The following is an 18,742-nucleotide window of genomic DNA, read 5'->3' on the forward strand; positions in this document are numbered from 1 at the left end:
GATTGGGAAGTGGTGGGGGTTGGACTGGGAAGGGGGGTGGGGGGCGCGAGGGGGAGGAGTTTCGGACAGGAAAACTGGAAATGTGGGTTTCCTGGCCACCCTGCAGAAATTAACCGCAGGACGTCTTTTAAATTTTCAACTGGTTTCCCACCTGGCAGTAAGCCTGATTGATAAGCTGGCTGCCTGTTGGGTGGGAGAGTAGCCGGGGAACGGATGTCAGGTAAGTCAAATATCGGGGATTGGTTGGACATTGCAGGGGGTGGTCGAGCATTGTGGGGGAGGGGTGGGGGTTAAATCGGACATCACTGCGGATGGGAGGGGACTGAATCGGACATCGTGGAGGGTTGGGGGGGTGAATGGGACATCATGAGGGGTGGGAGCAGTGGATTCTGTTAAAATGGAGGCACACAGCCTCCTTAAAAGATTTCAGTGACCGACCCGCCTTCTGAGAGCATTAACAGGTGTTGTTTGCAGATTTTCTAAGTACTATGTCTTCTGGAAGCAAATATGCCTGGAACTTAGAGGTAAATTCAGCACTCCAATGTGGAGCTGCCCTCCAAGAGAGCATGGTTTGAAGATAGAGCTTTGGTATTGCAGGATTGATTCTCCAACTTGCACGCGCTCAGAGTGAAGCTGCCCGCCGGGAAAACTAAATTGCCTGCTAATAACCTCTGTCAAACTACAGCACAATCATTTTGCTGCTGAAATAAATGTTTCCTGATTAATGAACAAGCAATATTACTGTGCTAATTTACGAAGTAGATTGATTACAATAGTACTATAAAAACAATTATGAACTATATACCTTTTGAAATATAATGATATGAAGATGTGTCGGTGGTTTTAAATGACCCTCAGGAACTCTATGGTTTAATCACTGCACAAATAAGAAAATCAATTGGCCAAAGAGCAGTATACAAACATTACACCACTGATAATTTATTATTCTGAAAGCTTTCTGACTGTCGGTTGCTGTACGCTGTTTGGAATATGGTAAAAACATACAGGATCATGCTTCAATCAGTGAATTATATACTGTTTTATGCTGCATTAGACATTATACAGCCAAATGGTTACTGGTAAGTTTCTCTGACTAAACGTTCAGTGGGTCAAACATTTTAGATGGCTGGTAGGGGTAATGCAATTGGATTCAGTATCCTTGGGCAAGAGAAGGAAAAAACAACAATCAGGGCAAGTGCACATGAGGTGGGGACAGTATTGGGAATGAACTCCGGTTTAAAGTCGCTCTGCTTTTGAATACCTTGCTGCCAGTCACTGCTTATCCTTACATGTGAAGAATGGATACTTGGACAAGGTGCTGGAGGATGGACAGTACCCATGGGGACTGCACTCCAGCATGAGTCAGCATCTTCAGCAGAAGAGAAAAGGAAATGGGAGAGGGTGAAACTTTGTATGGTTGTCGTTAAGAATTTGGGGACATTCTTCTGAAACCGGTTGCATTTCTCACAATATTTTTTAGTTTGTTTAAAACAAATTGTGACCTTTTCACAACACGGGGTCCAAACTAATAGCAAGAGGTGACATACATTTAAGCTCAGAATGTGCAGCAATTTGTCATTGAAAAGTGCTGTTTTTGCAGTTTGCTTCACATGCATTAGAACACATTAAAACTTTTGCTGTCAGTTTGTTTACTTGGAGCTGTATGATATTCATGGTGTTAGTACACTTGCTGGTAATTCCTCTACGAATATTAACAATAACGTTACACTGTTTAAAATGAACAGGAGAAGACAAAGGGCTAGAATTTCCATTCCATTTCCGCCGGTTTTCTCGACGGTCCTGTTCGTTTTCGGCGGAAAACCACCCAGCGAGGATTTCCACAAAGTTGCACAAAGAGTTCCGCCGGTGGTTTTGAAATACCGCTGGGAAGCGGACCGTCAGCGTGCACTGCCGAAAAAACCGCTCCGCCCAAGTTTGAGCTCAGCGGTGACCCGTAGGTAAGTAGGAAAAAAATGCCCACGAGAAAGCAGCCGGAGCTGGGCAGTAGTAAGCAGCCCTACAAAGAAAGGTAAGTTAAAGTGTTTTTTATACTTCTTTTAAAATTCTTTTACAGCGATTAAGTTGCAAAGGGTCCTGAGAATGTTTTCTGCAGCCTCGGTCTAAATTTAAGTAAGTACCAGCCATTTTGATTAAGAACCGTCCAATTTGCCCAGGATCGTGTTTTCCACCCAGAATCTGCATGGAAGACTCATTTTTTTCGCCAGGCGGAATTTTTTCCTTTTTTTGTGCAATTTTTCACCGGCATTAATTTAATAATCTTAACGATCTTTTGGGCGGCAATCCGGCGGTGACAGATTTTATGGAAATTCTAGCCCAAAGAATTTAATAACTACACATTAATATATTTGTGACTAATATTGGACAGCAGAATCTCAATTCCCTTCTGTAAATAAATTGGATACAATGCAACTTAGACATGTATCTTTGAAGAAAGGAGTTTCATGATTTGTTGGTAATTGAGTCATTTCCAGGAGAGATAAAAGCTGTGAATATTAGCAATCTGGAAAAAAAGCAGAAAATGTTGGAAATGCACTGCAAGTTGCCAAATATTGACTGTGATGAAAGGACCTGTCCAAGATGTTAAGCTTTCTTTCTCTTTCAGATGCTGGCTGTTAGGGCCTTGCTTTAGATATGCTCTCAGCTGCAACAGTGCTAGGCATTCGTGTAAGCAGTTTTACATTTTGGAGAACACCCATATTGCTCAATATCTAGCTATGCAATAACGTAGCCCAGCGTATAACAATTGTATACCCTTGTGATCCATTGATGAGACAGACAAACAAATTGCTTATTATTTACAGTCTATAGGGAGACAACATCAAAGCTTAGCTCATTGGCATTTCAAGCATCATCTTTGTGATATTCTTTTTAAAACTTGTGTGAATGCATTTGACTTTAAGAACTCAATATTTAAATATGGTTAAGAAAATTCCAAAATATATCTCAGGGTATGACCTTTACTAATGAAGCTTACGGCTCATTCACGAAGATCATGTGCTTCTCACCAGGTGCCCCACCTTGACTGCCAATCCTTCCAGACCTGTCGAACTCATGGAGGCAAATCCCTGTTCATGGCGCCTCTGAACATCCATTAGGTTACCATGCACTCTCTGACAGTCCCAGAGTTGCCTGTGCAGCCCCTGAGGCCAGAGCACTCTGTAACCCCAGCTTTGTCTCCAGGTGGTGGCTGGCTGCTGTTCCTGGGCTTCGACATGGGCTGCTTCCACCTAGACCGGCAGCCAAGCCCAATGAGTGGCCCATCCTGCCCCAGTGGGATAGTATACCATATGGCCTCCCATGTTTCCCCCTTGATCAGGTCGACACGTTAAGCTATTTCATCCTGCACAAGATGCTATGTAGTCCTGCTTTCAGAACATCCCATATTCCCCTGAATGACTGAACATCCTCTCCCAGGATATGGGGCCTTTTTAAATTCAGTCTGTGAGTTGAGGGGATAAGCTTTTTGTCTGCCTTTTCCTAAGACCTCATGCATTGTTGATCTGCTGTAGCTCCTCCATCTCTACCCTTCGCAGTTTGTACTATACAGGCGTCCCTGAACTGTGAAACCCCTAAAAGCATCTGGAGGACCACTTGTCACTGTCCTGCCCATTCACCTACCCGCTTTGTGCTCTGAACTGACCCATTGAGCTTGCCACTTGTCATTACTGCAACCCCTGAAATTCTTCAGGAGTCGGAAGCCCAGGTTTTATACAACTTGGTCAGCAACATCAGCAACTGCTGCATTGGACAAATAAGAGTGGTCCTGCGCTGCGTCACCATGATCTCCTCTCCGAGCTGCCTGTCTATAAACGTCCCCCCCATCCGCCACCCCACACGGAAACTACATCATTCTCCAGTGAAACATCAAACGACATGGACAAATAAACACCCACTTCCATGACTCCTGCGTAACTGCAATATTTCAGCCAAATTCTGGCCACGGGTACTTCTGCGGTCATCCACAGTCCCAAAGTGTGGGCAACTCTCCCCATTATGTAATGGTAGTCTTCAACCAGGTCATCATGTAATATCGTGAACCAGTAGCTTGTGTCTCACAACTTTCTTATGTGTGTCCCATTCATCATGACCAGGGGCGAAATTCTGCTGTGCTTTCATACGGGGCGGGGGGGGTGATGGGGAGCAGGGGGGGTGGTGGGGAGCTACTAGCTGCCGCGAAATTGTGCGGGAGTTAACGGAAGTGTGAAACCGGTAGCACCGCGCCTCCGCTGATAACACCACAGACCTTGGCACCTCCGGCGATGATGTGCGCGACAACCCTATTTTTGCCCCAAGGCGGCTCATTTTTGCCCTGTGGCACAAATTGGGCAGCGCCCCGTGAAGCTGCCACGGGTGATGTCAGTGCCAGCCTCGTGGGTCACGAACCGGGCCGCACTTTGCTTGCGGGGCGAATCTTAAAATGGAGGTGTGCGCCGCCATTTTGCGCCACCCTCTGACTTAGCGGTCCGACCTCGGAGTCGATTTTTGTGGGGTCCGTGCCGTGATTGTGCACCCCGCATCCCTGGTGGCCTAGTGGAGGCCCACCAAAATCCCTGCAGAGCTCGCAGCATCCCTCTTTAACGGAAGGGGAGGGCCCTTGGAATGCGTCAGCGCACTGCGTAGCGCTCCAACATTCAACCGGGTAGCACTCCTGAGCCCGTGCCGAGAGGACGTGGAGTGTGCATCCAATTTAAGCCACAGGGCGGGACCTCTGCACCGGGCACAGGATGTCCCACCTCATGAGAGTTACCATCCCCAAACGGGGTGCTCCTGAATTTCGCCGCCAAGGAGTCAACTTATCTACATCGGTGATCACCACACAACTACTTGTCTCTTCCCTTATGAGCTTGTGCATCCTCCTCATTTGTGTTGCAGGATTTCTAAGAGATCAGTGGTGATTCGCCTTGTGCCTGTCATATTTAAATACCGAGGGGTTCATTTTAACCCTGATTTCAACAAAATGAAAATGATATGGGCTCTGGCAATCCACTGTCAGATTAAGGTGAAGTTACTCCCTTGATCTTATTGCCTTCAGATCTATGAACTCTGCTTGGATGTCCCCCTCTGGCCTCATCTAGGGCAGACTGAACAGCTGGTTCATCCATGGGATAGCGTGAGGCATCAGGTGTTCCTCTTGTACTCACAAGTCCATAAAACAGTCAGCACATGAACTTAGCTGCTTGAGAGTTTTACATCTGATCAAGAAACCAGTTTCTTAATGCAGAAACAAAATACTGCAAATGCTGGAATCTGGAATAAAAACTGAAAATGCCGGAAATCTCAGCGGATCAGGCAGCATCTGTGGAGAGAAAGCAGAGTTAAGGGTCGATGACCCTTCGTCAGAAGTCCAGTTTCTTAAATTGTCTGTAACTATTTCTTAAAATATGAACCTTACCATTGAATGACAAAGACTTTTATAGTCTGTTACAACTTCACGTTCCATTCATAGCTACCACGTCTCTTCAAACATAGAAACATAGAAAATAGGTGCAGGAGTAGGCGATTCGGCCCTTCGATAAGATCATGGCTGATCATTCCCTCATTACTCCTTTCCTACTTTCTCTCCATACCCCTTGATCCCTTTAGCCATAAGGGCCATATCTAACTCCCTTTTGAATATATCCAATGAACTGGCATCAACAACTCTCTGCGGTAGGGAATTCCACAGGTTAACAACTCTCTGAGTGAAGAAGTTTCTCCTCATCTCAGTCCTAAATGGCCTACCCCTTATCTTAAGACTGTGTCCCCTGGTTCTGGACTTCCCCAACATTGGGAACAATCTACCTGCATCTAACCTGTCCCGTCCCGTCAGAATCTTGTATGTTTCTATGAGATCCCCTCTCATTCATTCTAAACGCCAATGTATAAAGGCCCAGTTGATTCAATCTCTCCTCATATGTCAGTCCGGCCATCCCGGGAATCAGTCTGGTGAACCTTCGCTGCACTCCCTCAATAGCAAGAACGTCCTTCCTCAGATTAGGAGACCAAAATTGAAGACAATATTCCAGGTGAGGCCTCACCAAGGCCCTGTACAACTGTAGTAAGACCTCCCTGCTCCTATACTCAAATCCCCTCCCTATGAAGGCCAACATTTGCCTTCTTCACTGCCTGCTGTACCTGCATGCCAACTTTCAATGACAGATGAACCATGATACCCAGGTCTCGTTGCACCTACCCTTTTCCTAATCTGCCACCATTCAGATAATATTCTGTCTTTGCATTTTTGCCCCCAAAGTGGATAATCTCACATTTATCCACATTATATGGCATCCGCCATGCATTTGCCCATTCACCTAATCTGTCTAAGTCACCCTGCAGCCTCTTAGCGTCCCACTCACAGCTCACACCGCCACCCAGTTTAGTGTCATCTGCAAACTTGGATATATTACACTCATTTCCTTCATCCAAATCATTGATGTATATTGTAAAGAGCTGGGGTCCCAGCACTGAGCCCTGTGGCACTCCACTAGTCACTGCCTGCCATTCTGAAAAGGACCCATTTATCCCAACTCTCTGCTTCTTGTCTGCCAACCAGATCTCTATCCATGTCAATACATTACCCCCAATACCATGTGCGTTAATTTTGCACACCAATCTCTTGTGTGGGACCTATTCAAAAGCCTTTTGAAAGTCCAAATACACCACATCCACTGGTTCTCCCTTGTGCACTCTACTAGTTACATCCTCAAAAAATTCCAGATTTGTCAAGCATGATTTCCCCTTCATAAATCCATGCTGACTTGGACTGATCCTGTCACTGCTTTCCAAATGCGCTGCTATTTCATCCTTAATAATTGATTCCAACATTTTCCCCACTACTGATGTCAGGCTAACCGGTCTATAATTACCCGTTTTCTCTCTCCCTCCCTTTTTAAAAAGTGGTGTTACATTAGCTACCCTCCAGTCCATAGGAACTGATCCCAAGTCGATAGACTGTTGGAAAATGATCACCAATGCATCCACTATTTCTGGGGCCACTTCCCTAAGTACTCTGGGATGCAGACTATCAGGCCTCGGGGATTTTTCGGCCTTCAATCCCATCAATTTCCCTAACACAATTTCCCGCCTAATAAGGATATCCTTCAGTTCCTCCTTCTCACTTGACCCTCGGTCCCCTAGTATTTAAGGAAGGTTATTTGTATCTTCCTTCGTGAAGACAGAACCAAAGTATTTGTTCAATTGGTCTGCCATTTCTTTGTTCCCCATTATAAATTCACCTGATTCTGACTGAACGGGACCGACGTTTGTCTTCACCAATCTTTTTCTCTTCACATATCTATAGAAGCTTTTGCAGTCAGTTTTTATGTTCCCTGCAAGCTTCTTCTCGTACTCTATTTTCCCCCTCTTAATTAAACCCTTTGTCTTCCTCTGCTGAATTCTAAATTTCTCCCAGTCCTCAGGTTTTCTGCTTTTTCTGGCCAATTTATATGCCTCTTCCTTGGATTTAACACTATCCCTAATTTCCCTTATTAGCCACGGTCGAGCCACCTTCCCCTTTTTATTTTTACTCCAGACAGGGATGTACAATTGCTGAAGTTCATCCATGTGATCTTTAAATGTTTGCCATTGCTTATCCATCGTCAACCCTTTAAGTGTCCTTTGCCAGTCTACTCTAGCCAATTCACGCCTCAAGGGCGTCTCGCACAACAAGATTGCTAATTAGTCCTTTCTCATTACACATCACCCAGTCTTGGATGGCCAGCTTTTTAATTGGTTTCTCGACATATTGGTCTGGAAAACCATCCCTAATACACTCCAGGAAATCCTCCTCCACCGCATTGCTACCAGTTTGGTTAGCCCAATCAATATGTAGATTAAAGTCGCCCATGAGAACTGCTGTACCTTGATTGCACACATCCCTTATTTCTTGTTTGATGCTGTCCCCAACCTTACTACTACTGTTTGGTGGTCTGTACACAACTCCCACTAGCGTTTTCTGCCCCTTGGTATTCCGCAGCTCCACCCATACCGATTCCACATCATCCAAGCTAATGTCCCTCCTTACTATTGCATTAATTTCCTCTTTAACCAGCAATGCCACCCCGCCTCCTTTTCCTTTCTGTCTATCCTTCCTAAATGTTGAATACCCCTGGATGTTGAGGTTCCAGCCTTGGTTACCCTGGAGCCATGTCTCCGTGATGCCAATTACATCATACCCGTTACATGCTATCTGCGCAATTAATTTGTCCACCTTATTACGAATACTCCTCGCATTGAGGCACAGAGCCTCAGGCTTGTCTTTCTAACACACTTTGCCCCTTTAGAATTTTGCTGTAATGTGGCCCTTTTTGCTTTTTGCCTTAGGTTTCTCTGCTCTCCACTTTCACTTTTCTTCTTTCTATCTTTTGCTTCTGCCCGCATTCTATTTCCCTCTCTGCATAGGTTCCCATCCCCCTGTCGTATTAGTTTAACTCCTCCCCAACTGCACTAGCAAACACTCCCCCTCGGATATTGGTTCCGGTCCTGCCCAGGTGCAGACTGTTCAGTTTGTACTGGTCCCACCTCCCCCAGAACCGGTTCCAATGTCCCAGGAATTTGAATCCCTCCCTGCTGCACCACTCCTTAAGCCACGTATTCTCCTGAGCTATCCTGCGATTCCTACTCTGACTAGCACATAGCACTGGTAGCAATCCTGAGATTACTACTTTTGAGGTCCTACTTTTTAATTTTGCTCCGAGCTCCCTAAATTCATCTTGTAGGACTTCATCCCTTTTTTTACCTATATCGTTGGTACCTATATACACCACGACAACTGGCTGTTCACCCTCCCTTTTCAGAATGCCCTGCACCCACTCCGAGACATCCTTGACCCTTGCACCAGGGAGGCAACATATCATCCTGGAGTCTCAGCTGCGGCCACAGAAATGTCTATCTATTCCCCTTACAATTGAATCCCCTATCACTATAGCTCTCCCACTCTTTTTCCTGCCCTCCTGTGCAGCAGAGCCACCCACGGTGCCATGAACTCAAGCTGAATCATCATTTATGATAAGTACTGTATGCTTCAGGCATTCAATGACAAGCCCTGAGAATGGAAAGAAAGAACTTGCTTTTTAAGTCGTGTCTTTTTCATCCTCAGATCATCCCAAATTACTTCAGAGTCAATAAAGTGAAACGTTGTCACTGTTGTGGAAAAGCACTGTTGTAGAAAAGAATTAGAGAACTGAATTATTTCTCCGGAGGATGACATATATTGTCGGATGTGATCCTATTATTGATTCTCATTTGTTTGTACTTTTAACAAAAGTAACCAGATAGAAAGTTGAACTTTTCCCTTTTGGAATGACTTGGTCCACGTTGCCTCCAAAAGCATCCGCTATCTAATTGGTCAACCGCAACTTTACAAAACTTTAGTCTTTGACAGTTATCTCTTCATGGAATCGTGCTAACAGTGCACAGCACAACTAACTAGACCAGAAATCACAGGAAAAGATTTTTCTTGTTGATACGATCTTCAATATTTATTATAATCCCCATCTGATTTCAGCAAAGAGACGCTTGTGGAATTAGATGATCGATCAAATGTAGTAAATATTAACAAACTGGGAGGACAGTGGAAAAGATCATTGAGGAATCCATCGCAGCCAATTGATTGCACCCTTTCTGGTTGGTCCTCATGGAGCACTTGTGATTCTTGCCAGAAAAAACGTGTAAGTATGGCAATGAAAATCAGTTCAAATAAGTGGTTCTTACAATCTGATTCCCAGGGATTATATTCAGCATCAACAAATAGTTTGACAAGTTCTGTATTCTTCCAAAAAATATTCTTGAAAAATAAAAGCATTCTGCCGCCTGTCTTATCCATAGGCACCCATGGGGTGCACCTGAAACAGCTGTTGGGCTCTTTATCTATGTACATAGGGGGCCTATCGTGGGTTTGAGACTCCCTTTGCGAAATTGGATTGTACATGACATGCTGTGGTCAGTTTCTTCAGGTGCTTAGCAACTAAACCAGTGGTTCTTAAAGGGACTGCTTCAGATTGCTATCGGAAAGATAAGGTTTAATTTTTTTTTTGCTCACCTCATGTGGAAGCGAAGAGAAGCAGAAGCATATTTTGCAGCTCCACATTAATCCACAGACAACCATCAGCAACAGCATTGCCCCTTTCCTGATCATCTCCATCCCTTCCCAGACTCTCTGAGCTGCTGTCCAAGCCGGTTGATCTTGGTATCCCCTGGGACTGGCGAGCTGCCTCTAGAGTCGCGACTGGTGCTCGCAGCTCATCAGTAATAAGTAGTTGAGGTTGGCAGACTAACTTACCGTAGTCCCGCCACTCCCTTTATTGGCACATGCCACCGGTTCAAGCACAATTTGGATACAATCCAATTTTAGGCCTCAGTGTCAACTCAATGGACAAATGCAGTATGTGGCACGGGGGTAGTGAGCGATACAGGCCATGAAGGATTGTGTTGATCTCAACTGAAGTCGTGGAGGAAAATACACAGCTGATCTGTGTCCTCAAGCCGGGAAGAAATAAAATCAGAAAAGGTGGGATAATGAAACAACCTTGGGGCAAAAGGTAAGTATCCACTGTGAATATGAGGTTAGAAATTTTACCTGCTAAAGTTTTCAAGTAGAAAACAAGTCTGTCACTCACCCCTTACCCAATGGCATGAAAGAAAACAAATATTGGAAACTAGAACACTAACATGAGGCACCATCGCACTTTAACTTGCCATGAATTCTCATATTAATCCCTTTATGTTCAGCGTTTGCCATCTCTATTTATATAGTACAGGTATGCAAGACTTGAAGTACCATCTCAGTTTGGAGGTGCACCATGTGACTCTTTTGACCGTGAAGAGAAGGCCTGCACAGGCACCTGCAGAACCAGGAGTTTGTGCGAGGGCTTCGTGTGTGCTGATACAGGTAACAAACCACCTTTAGTAAAATGTAGTCTAACCATTGTGGAGGAACTGAGAGTTCACTGAACATTATAATGTTTATTAGTAATGTGGATAAGGTCTTAATATATGTCTGCAGAGTGCTGAACAAAATTAACCCTAAAATTGTTGTGTGCTGATCGGAGTTAACCATGGGTTACAAGAAGTTTTGGGGAGTATCCTTGCTTGCTGGTTTACACACAATTTTTCTGTTTTCAGTCTGTGGCTAAAGAGTGGATGTCCTCTCCGGCACAGTGGGCTAACCATTGAGAAAGGAACAGTAATAAATCCTCTAAAACAGACTGTGAGCTGCAATTAGGAATCAGATAAGTGCAAAATAGCAATGGGGAAGTTAGCTGATTACTCATTAAATTACCATCGATTTCAACACTGGTGAGTGACAAACACCAGTTTGACAGGCCAGGTGCTGCAAGCCCTCTGCAAGGACTCAGAGAAAAGTCTCAAAATCTGTTCTCTAAAACCCTCTTTCATGTTTCAAACTTTTTTTGAATTTGCTTTTGGGAGGTGAACGACATTGCTAAGGCTGTATTTATTGTGCATCCCAAGTTGCCCTGTAAGTATTAAGAGTCAACCACGTAGTGTGGGTTTGGAGCCACATGTAGGGCATACCAGGTAGGACTGGCAGGTTCCCTTACCTGGAGGACATTGGTGGTCCAGTTGGGTTTTTATAATAATCTGGAGGTAGGATGCCTAAATTTGCATAGCAATTTCCAAATGTGGTTTCACCAATGGTCTATCCAAGGTAGAATCACTTTTTTTGCATTACAATCAAATCCTGTTGGGTTTTTTATTCCTAGTACTTGACTAGCCTTGTTGAAAGCAGTTTTAGATTGACTAGTTACATTCAATAACTGCACCAAAATCCTTTGCGTGTTTGTGAATGGACAGAACCATGTGAAATGTTTGTTATAATCTCCTCCGCACTGCGCTAACTTGATTTGTTAATTTTGTTCTTTTTTTTTTAAAACTCAATTTGGATGGGCCAGACCTACCAGAAGAAATATTAGTCTGGTGCCCCCTTTTTAAGGGGAGACATTTGATTGTATCCCTGTGGGGCTCAGTTTACCAGGCCTCAAATTCTGACTGACCTACTCAAAATAGAACCCTAAATCATGTACTAATATTACCTCCTCCAATTTGCATGCCGGTGTAAAAGGAATGTGCCATTTGTAAGTTCGGTGCGAAGAAAAGGAGGGCTTTTAAAATCTTCTGCGGTTCAGGTGCCAATATTTCAGATACTGCTGTGGTGCTGCTCCCAGATATGGTAAACAATGGCCGAGAAATTCCGTCGCACCCCGTTTCGGGGGTGGTAACATCTGCGAGGCGGGACTTTTTGCGCCAGATGTGGAAGTCCCACCCCACTCTCGAAATTGGGTTTACTGCCTCTGAGAGGAAGTGGAGTGCAAAAAAATGCACTCCACTTCCTCGCTGGGGCACTAACGGGGCAGACGGGCTGGGAGCGGGGCACAGCGTTACGCACTGGGCCGCATAGCACTGCCGCGTAGGAGGCACTCTCCCCTTCATTGAATGGGAGGGCCAAGCTGCCAACTCTGCGGGGCCCTACCTGGACCACCGGGGAGCGGAGTGCCAGGCTGCCAGATCGTAGCACGGACCCCACGTTCAAAAGCGGCAATGGGCCACGACAAGTAAGTATTGACCCACCCCATAACGAGCCTCCTGCTGCCCCATTCACGACCCCTGAAGCTGTCATCGCCCCGCACCCCAGGCCAATTTTTGTCCCGGGGCAAAACCGGAGCATTGAGCACGGTGAAGACATCGACATCACTGGCGCAGTGGAGCAGGACACTACCGGTTACTGCCGCTGCTAAACTCCCGCAGAATATAGCGGGAATTGATAGAGGCGCCGATCTCAGGCTTTGTGCCCCTGAAGTGTTAATGGGAGGCGCTAACGACCCCAATGTATTCTATTCACTTAAATTGAAAACAATAATTTGCAACTAAAATTATCTTGTGACTTTTCACTCAATTACTGTGGGGGTTTTTTAAGGGCGATGCATTCCTCGGAGACTCAAGTGTAATGAAGATGATGATTGTGGAGATCAGTCTGATGAGAAAGGATGCAGAAGAGTTAGTAACGCATGTTCCAGGGAAACCGAATCGTATTGGGCAGTGCAACATATTGGAAGTGGGTATGCATCCTATTGTAACTCCAGATTCCACTGGCCTATTAGTAAAGCACTATAAATGTGTACACTATTGATACTAGAATAACTGTATTCATAATACAATCCACAAGCCACCTGGGAGGGCAGATGGGGCCTCAGTTTAATGTCCCATCTAAAAGTCAGAACCTCCAACAGTGCAGCTTTCCCTTAGTACTGCACTGTGGTGAGATACATGAGGAAGTAATGGTTAGGTGATGTCCGGCTTGGGTTTTATGTGGTTGCAGATTTTATGAGGAAGAAATGATTGATGGAGACCTGGGTGTCATGGTACATCAGTCATTGAAGGTAGACATGCAGGTAAGCAGGCGATGAAGAAAGCTAATGGCATGCTGGTCTTTATAGTGAGAGGATTTGAGTATAGGAGCAGGGAGGTCTTACTGCAGCTGTACAGGGCCTTGCTGAGACCACTGAGTATTGTGTGCAGTTTTGATCTCCTAACCTGAGGAAGGAAATTCTTGCTATTGAGGGAGTGCAATGAAGGTTCACCAGACTGATTCCCAGGATGGCAGGACTGACATATGAAGAAAGATTGGATCGACCAGGCTTATGTTGACTGGAATTTAGAAGAATGAGAGGAGATCTCATAGAAACATATAAAATTCTGACGGGATTGGACAGGTTAGGTGCAGGAAGAATGTTCCCGATATTGGGGAAGCCCAGAAGCAGGGGTCACAGTCTAAGGATAAGGGGTAAGCCATTTAGGACCGAGATGAGGAAAGAATTGTGAACCTGTGGAATTCTTTACCACAGAAAGTTGTTGAGGCCAGTTTATTTTTATTAGATATATTCAAAAGGGAGTTAGATGTGGCCCTTACAGCTAAAGGGATCAAGGGGTATGGAGAGAAAGCAGGAATGAGGTACTGAAGTTGCATGATCAGCCATGATCATATTGAATGGTGGTGCAGGCTCGAAGGGCCGAATGGCCTACTCCTGCACCTATTTTCTATGTTTCTATGTTTCTATGATGCAGAAAGGAGGAAGAAACATAGAAACATAGAAAATAGGTGCAGGAGTAGGCCATTCGGCCCCATCGAGCCTGCACCGCCATTCAATGAGTTCATGGCTGAACATGCAACTTCAGTACCCCATTCCTGCTTTCTCGCCATACCCCTTGATCCTCCTAGTAGTAAGGACTACATCTAACTCCTTTTTGAATATATTTAGTGAATTGGCCTCAACAACTTTCTATGGTAGAGAATTCCACAGGTTCACCACTCTCTGGGTGAAGAAGTTTCTCCTCATCTCGGTCCTAAATGGCTTACCCCTTATCCTTAGACTGTGACCCCTGGTTCTGAACTTCCCCAACATTGGGAACATTTTTCCTGCATTTAACCTGTCTAAACCCGTCAGAATTTTAAACGTTTCTATGAGATTCCCTCTCATTCTTCTGAACTCCAGTGAATACAAGCCCAGTTGATCCAGTCTTTCTTGATATATCAGTCCCGCCATCCCGGGAATCAGTCTGGTGAACCTTCGCTGCACTCCCTCAATAGCAAGAACGTCCTTCTCAAGTTAGGAGACCAAAACTGTACATAATACTCCAGGTGTGGCCTCACCAAGGCCCTGTACAACTGTAGTAACACCTCCCTGCCCCTGTATTCAAATCCCCTCGCTATGAAGGCCAACATGCCATTTGCTTTCTTAACCGCCTGCTGTACCTGCATGCCAACCTTCAATGGCTGGTGTGCCATGACACCCAGGTCTCGTTGCACCTCCCCTTTTCCTAATATGTCACCATTCAGATAATAGTCTGTCTCTCTGTTTTTACCACCAAAGTGGATAACCTCACATTTATCCACATTATACTTCATCTGCCATGCATTTGCCCACTCACCTAATCGATACAAGTCACTCTGCAGCCTCATAGCATCCTCCTCGCAGCTCACACTGCCACCCAACTTAGTGTCATCCGCAAATTTGGAGATACTACATTTAATCCCCTCATCTAAATCATTAATATACAATGTAAACAGCTGGGGTCCCAGCACAGAACCTTGCGGTACCCAGAACCAGGGGTCACAGTCTAAGGATAAGGGGTAAGCCATTTAGGACCGAGATGAGGAGAAACTTCTTCACCCAGAGAGTGATGAACCTGTGGAATTCTCTACCACAGAGAGTTGTTGAGGCCAATTCACTAAATATATTCAAAAAGGAGTTAGATATGGTCCTTACTACTAGGGGGATCAAGGGGTATGGCAAGAAAGCAGGAATGGGGTACTGAAGTTGCATGTTCAGCCATGAACTCATTGAATGGCAGTGCAGGCTCGAAGGGCTGAATGGCCTACTCCTGCACCTATTTTCTATGTTTCTACCTCACTAGTCATTGCCTGCCATTCTGAAAAGTACCCATTTATTCCTACTCTTTGCTTCCTGTCTGACAACCAGTTCTCAATCCACATTAGCACACTACCCCCAATCCCATGTACTTTAACTTTGCACACTAATCTCTTGTGTGGGACCTTGTTGAAAGCCTTCTGAAAGTCCAAATACACCACATCAGCTGGTTCTTCCTTGTCCACTCTACTGGAAACATCCTCAAAAAATTCCAGAAGATTTGTCAAGCATGATTTCCCTTTCACAAATCCATGCTGACTTGGACCTATCATGTCACCATTTTCCAAATGCGCTGCTATGACATCCTTAATAATTGATTCCATCATTTTACCCACTACCGATATCAGGCTGACCGGTCTATAATTCCCTGTTTTCTCTCTCCCTCCTTTTTTAAAAAGTGGGGTTACATTGGCTACCCTCCACTCCATAGGAACTGATCCAGAGTCTATGGAATGTTGGAAAATGACTGTCAATGCATCCGCTATTTCCAAGGCCACCTCCTTAAGTACTCTGGGAAGAGCTTCTGGGACAATATATTTGAGGCATAGGAGGAATGAGAAAGGAAACGTGAGCACAATATAAATAAAATGAGAAAAAAGCTCCCCAATTGTGCGAGTTGGTGGATGTAATTTGTGTTTTAATTCACCATTTTTATACATTTACAGATACAACATTTTAACTAAGACTCTGGAGGGAACTGTTCTGGACAACAGATACTATGGAGGTAGCTGTGCACCGTATTATATGAATAACATAAGATTCAGAAAACCATACAATTTAGACTTCTACAGTCCGGAGGTAAATATACACTGTGAGGACAATCTTTGATTTTCCTTTTAAATGTAAAGATTATTTTATACTGTCGATTCTGTACATGTTTATATAATATTTTTAAAGCTATTGTTGAGTTTGACCAACAAAAATAACCACTTGCATTTATACAAAAGCAAAATACCGCATATGCTGGAAATCTGAAATAAAAACAGAAAATACTGGAAATACCTCAGCAGGTTAGGCAGCATCTGTGGCGAGCAGCATAGTTAAAGGCTATGATTTTGCTAACAATGGCGGGTCCGGTGGGGCCAGTATTGCTCCCGGCACTATCCCGCCCTCGCATTACAATCTTCCTCTCATGGGGCTTGTTAAGCCGGCTCAGCGAAGTTCCCGGCCAATTAACAGGAAGTGGGTCTGATCATGTCATCAGCTGGTTTCCATGGCCAACTTTTTTTTGACAGTGGTTCTGTCATTGTTGTGCAGCATTGAGCTGCTGCAAACACTGACAAGCACTGCACAAAGGTGCATGGCAGCACCCAGGCTCTCCCATGACTCCCTCCATATGCTTATGGAGGGAGTCACAGCATGAGCAGACGAGACCTCCACAAGACACCAATGTAGCCTGGTTGCACATTCCACAGGAGGGCACAAGCAGGGATGTCATCTGGAGGACCTGACTGCAGTGGTGCAAACCTTTCAATGATCTCAGTACATCACGAAATGTTACTGCAAAGCCACACTCAACCTCATCCTGCTGTGCTACTCATCACATCCCCATCACTCTGCCTTCCCTCCCCTACTCCTGCACATCCTTACTCACACCAACTTACCTCACACCTCCACCCATCCCTCTCTATCTACATAATCACTTCCCCTCACACTCACCCTCATCCTTGTTCAATCATACCAACTAATAACTCACAAGGGTAGGCACTTGGGTATTTTAGCCAATGTTCATGTTTGTGTTAATGTGTTGTCAAACATTGAAATCTTTATTTTGAACATTGGACAGATTTGTGAGCACCTTCGGAAATGGCTGAGCGAGTTGTAGTGAATGGTCAGACATAAAGGTACCCCTCACAATGGTGATGAGTGTGAAAGGAATCACTTGGGCATTGCTGGGATGCTTTATGGTGCTGGTGTGGGGTGGTGCATCATGTGGCAGCAAGGGTGCACAGCATCAAATGAAGTAAATATAGTCGTGGTGAGGCCATCCCAGGCAGCAATGTGGTCAGGTGCTGATGCCCTGTATCCTGTGCAGCATCAGGTGATTGTGGAGAAGGTTAGTGGTGTTGTTGGTGATGCTGGTGTGTTTAGTGATGTTGGTGTTGGGGCTGATTGTGGTGGGATTCCGAGGACCAAAGTGAGATTTTTTTCAAGGGCACCGCTGCAGCTGGAATAGATGAGGTTGGATCTGTCAATGGTGAAAGAGGCTGCTCCAAGGGGGTGACACTGGATCGAGAGTTCTCTGCAAACATGTCAAACCTCCATAAAGCTGAAAAGTGTATTTCAAATCATGAAGGCTCCAGCTTCTGACATTAGAAAGTGAACAGCTATGAAATGGTAGATTTTATACCACTTCTGCAGCTGTCAACTAGTCAAAGTAATGGAGAGTCACTGAGAACCCGACACACTTACCTGGCGTGAAATCCGAGGGACGGCAAACTCATTGAAAACTTTGTAAAACGGTAAGTGCCTGGGTATAATCCTTTTAACTACCTTTAAATTACCTCTTAAGCATCTTAACTGACAGGCCCGCCGCTTGATGTCGCAGACCCGACAGTTGAGAAACTGACACGGAGGCAGATTCAGTGTGGACTTCTGCCCCGCTGTCAATCAGGGCCATTTTGCCAGCAGGCCCGCCTCCAAACCCACACTCGCAGTGCTGGAAATATTACGGCCAAAGTTTAGACCGAAGACCTTTTGTCAGAATTGGAATTTATATTACGCCTCTAACATAGTTAAAAGTCCCAAGGCACTTCAAGTCACATAAAGAGATAGTAGGACAGGAAACAGGTAAGTTTTAAGGTGCGTCTTAAAGGAGAAGAAAAAAGATAGAGAGATAGAGAGACTTAGTGAGGCAGTTCCAAAGCCTAGGGCACTGGTAACCGAAGGCACGGCCACCAATGGAGTGATTAAAATCGGAAATGCACAAGAGGCCAGAATTGGAGGAGTGCAGAGATCTCAGAGGGTTGTAGCGCTGGAGGAGGTTACAGAGATAGGGAGGGGCAAGGCCATGGAAGGATATGAAAACAAGGATGAGAATTTTAAAATTTGAGGCATTGCCAGATCGGGAGCCAAAGTAGATCAGCGAGCCCAAGGGTGATGGATGAACAGGACTTGGTGCGAGTTAGAGTACGGGCAACATTTTTTTTTTATGAGTTCAAGTTCACGGAGGGTGAATGGTGGATGCCAACCAGGAGAGAATAGTGACCCAGTTTCTAATAGGCACAGATCTACATACAGCACAAAATTACCCGTAATTTGTCAATCACGCTCGGAGAGACCCCAAGAGTGGCTGTTGT

The 18,742-nt window shown here is 45.0% G+C and overlaps 1 protein-coding gene across 1 annotated transcript in view; it reads left to right on the forward strand.

Moving 5' to 3' along the window:
- The window catches only part of dab1a (DAB adaptor protein 1a), a 210,103-nt gene that overhangs the window by 134,513 nt on the left and 56,848 nt on the right, over window positions 1-18,742 (forward strand). Inside the window, exons 17-20 of the mRNA XM_070888232.1 lie at window positions 9,506-9,668; window positions 10,753-10,888; window positions 12,932-13,073; window positions 16,109-16,241. Coding sequence (XP_070744333.1) covers window positions 9,506-9,668; window positions 10,753-10,888; window positions 12,932-13,073; window positions 16,109-16,241 — 574 coding nt within the window. The remainder of the gene's footprint in view (window positions 1-9,505; window positions 9,669-10,752; window positions 10,889-12,931; window positions 13,074-16,108; window positions 16,242-18,742) is intronic.

Source organism: Pristiophorus japonicus, chromosome 8, assembly GCF_044704955.1.
Source record: "Pristiophorus japonicus isolate sPriJap1 chromosome 8, sPriJap1.hap1, whole genome shotgun sequence".
NCBI lineage: Eukaryota > Metazoa > Chordata > Chondrichthyes > Pristiophoridae > Pristiophorus > Pristiophorus japonicus.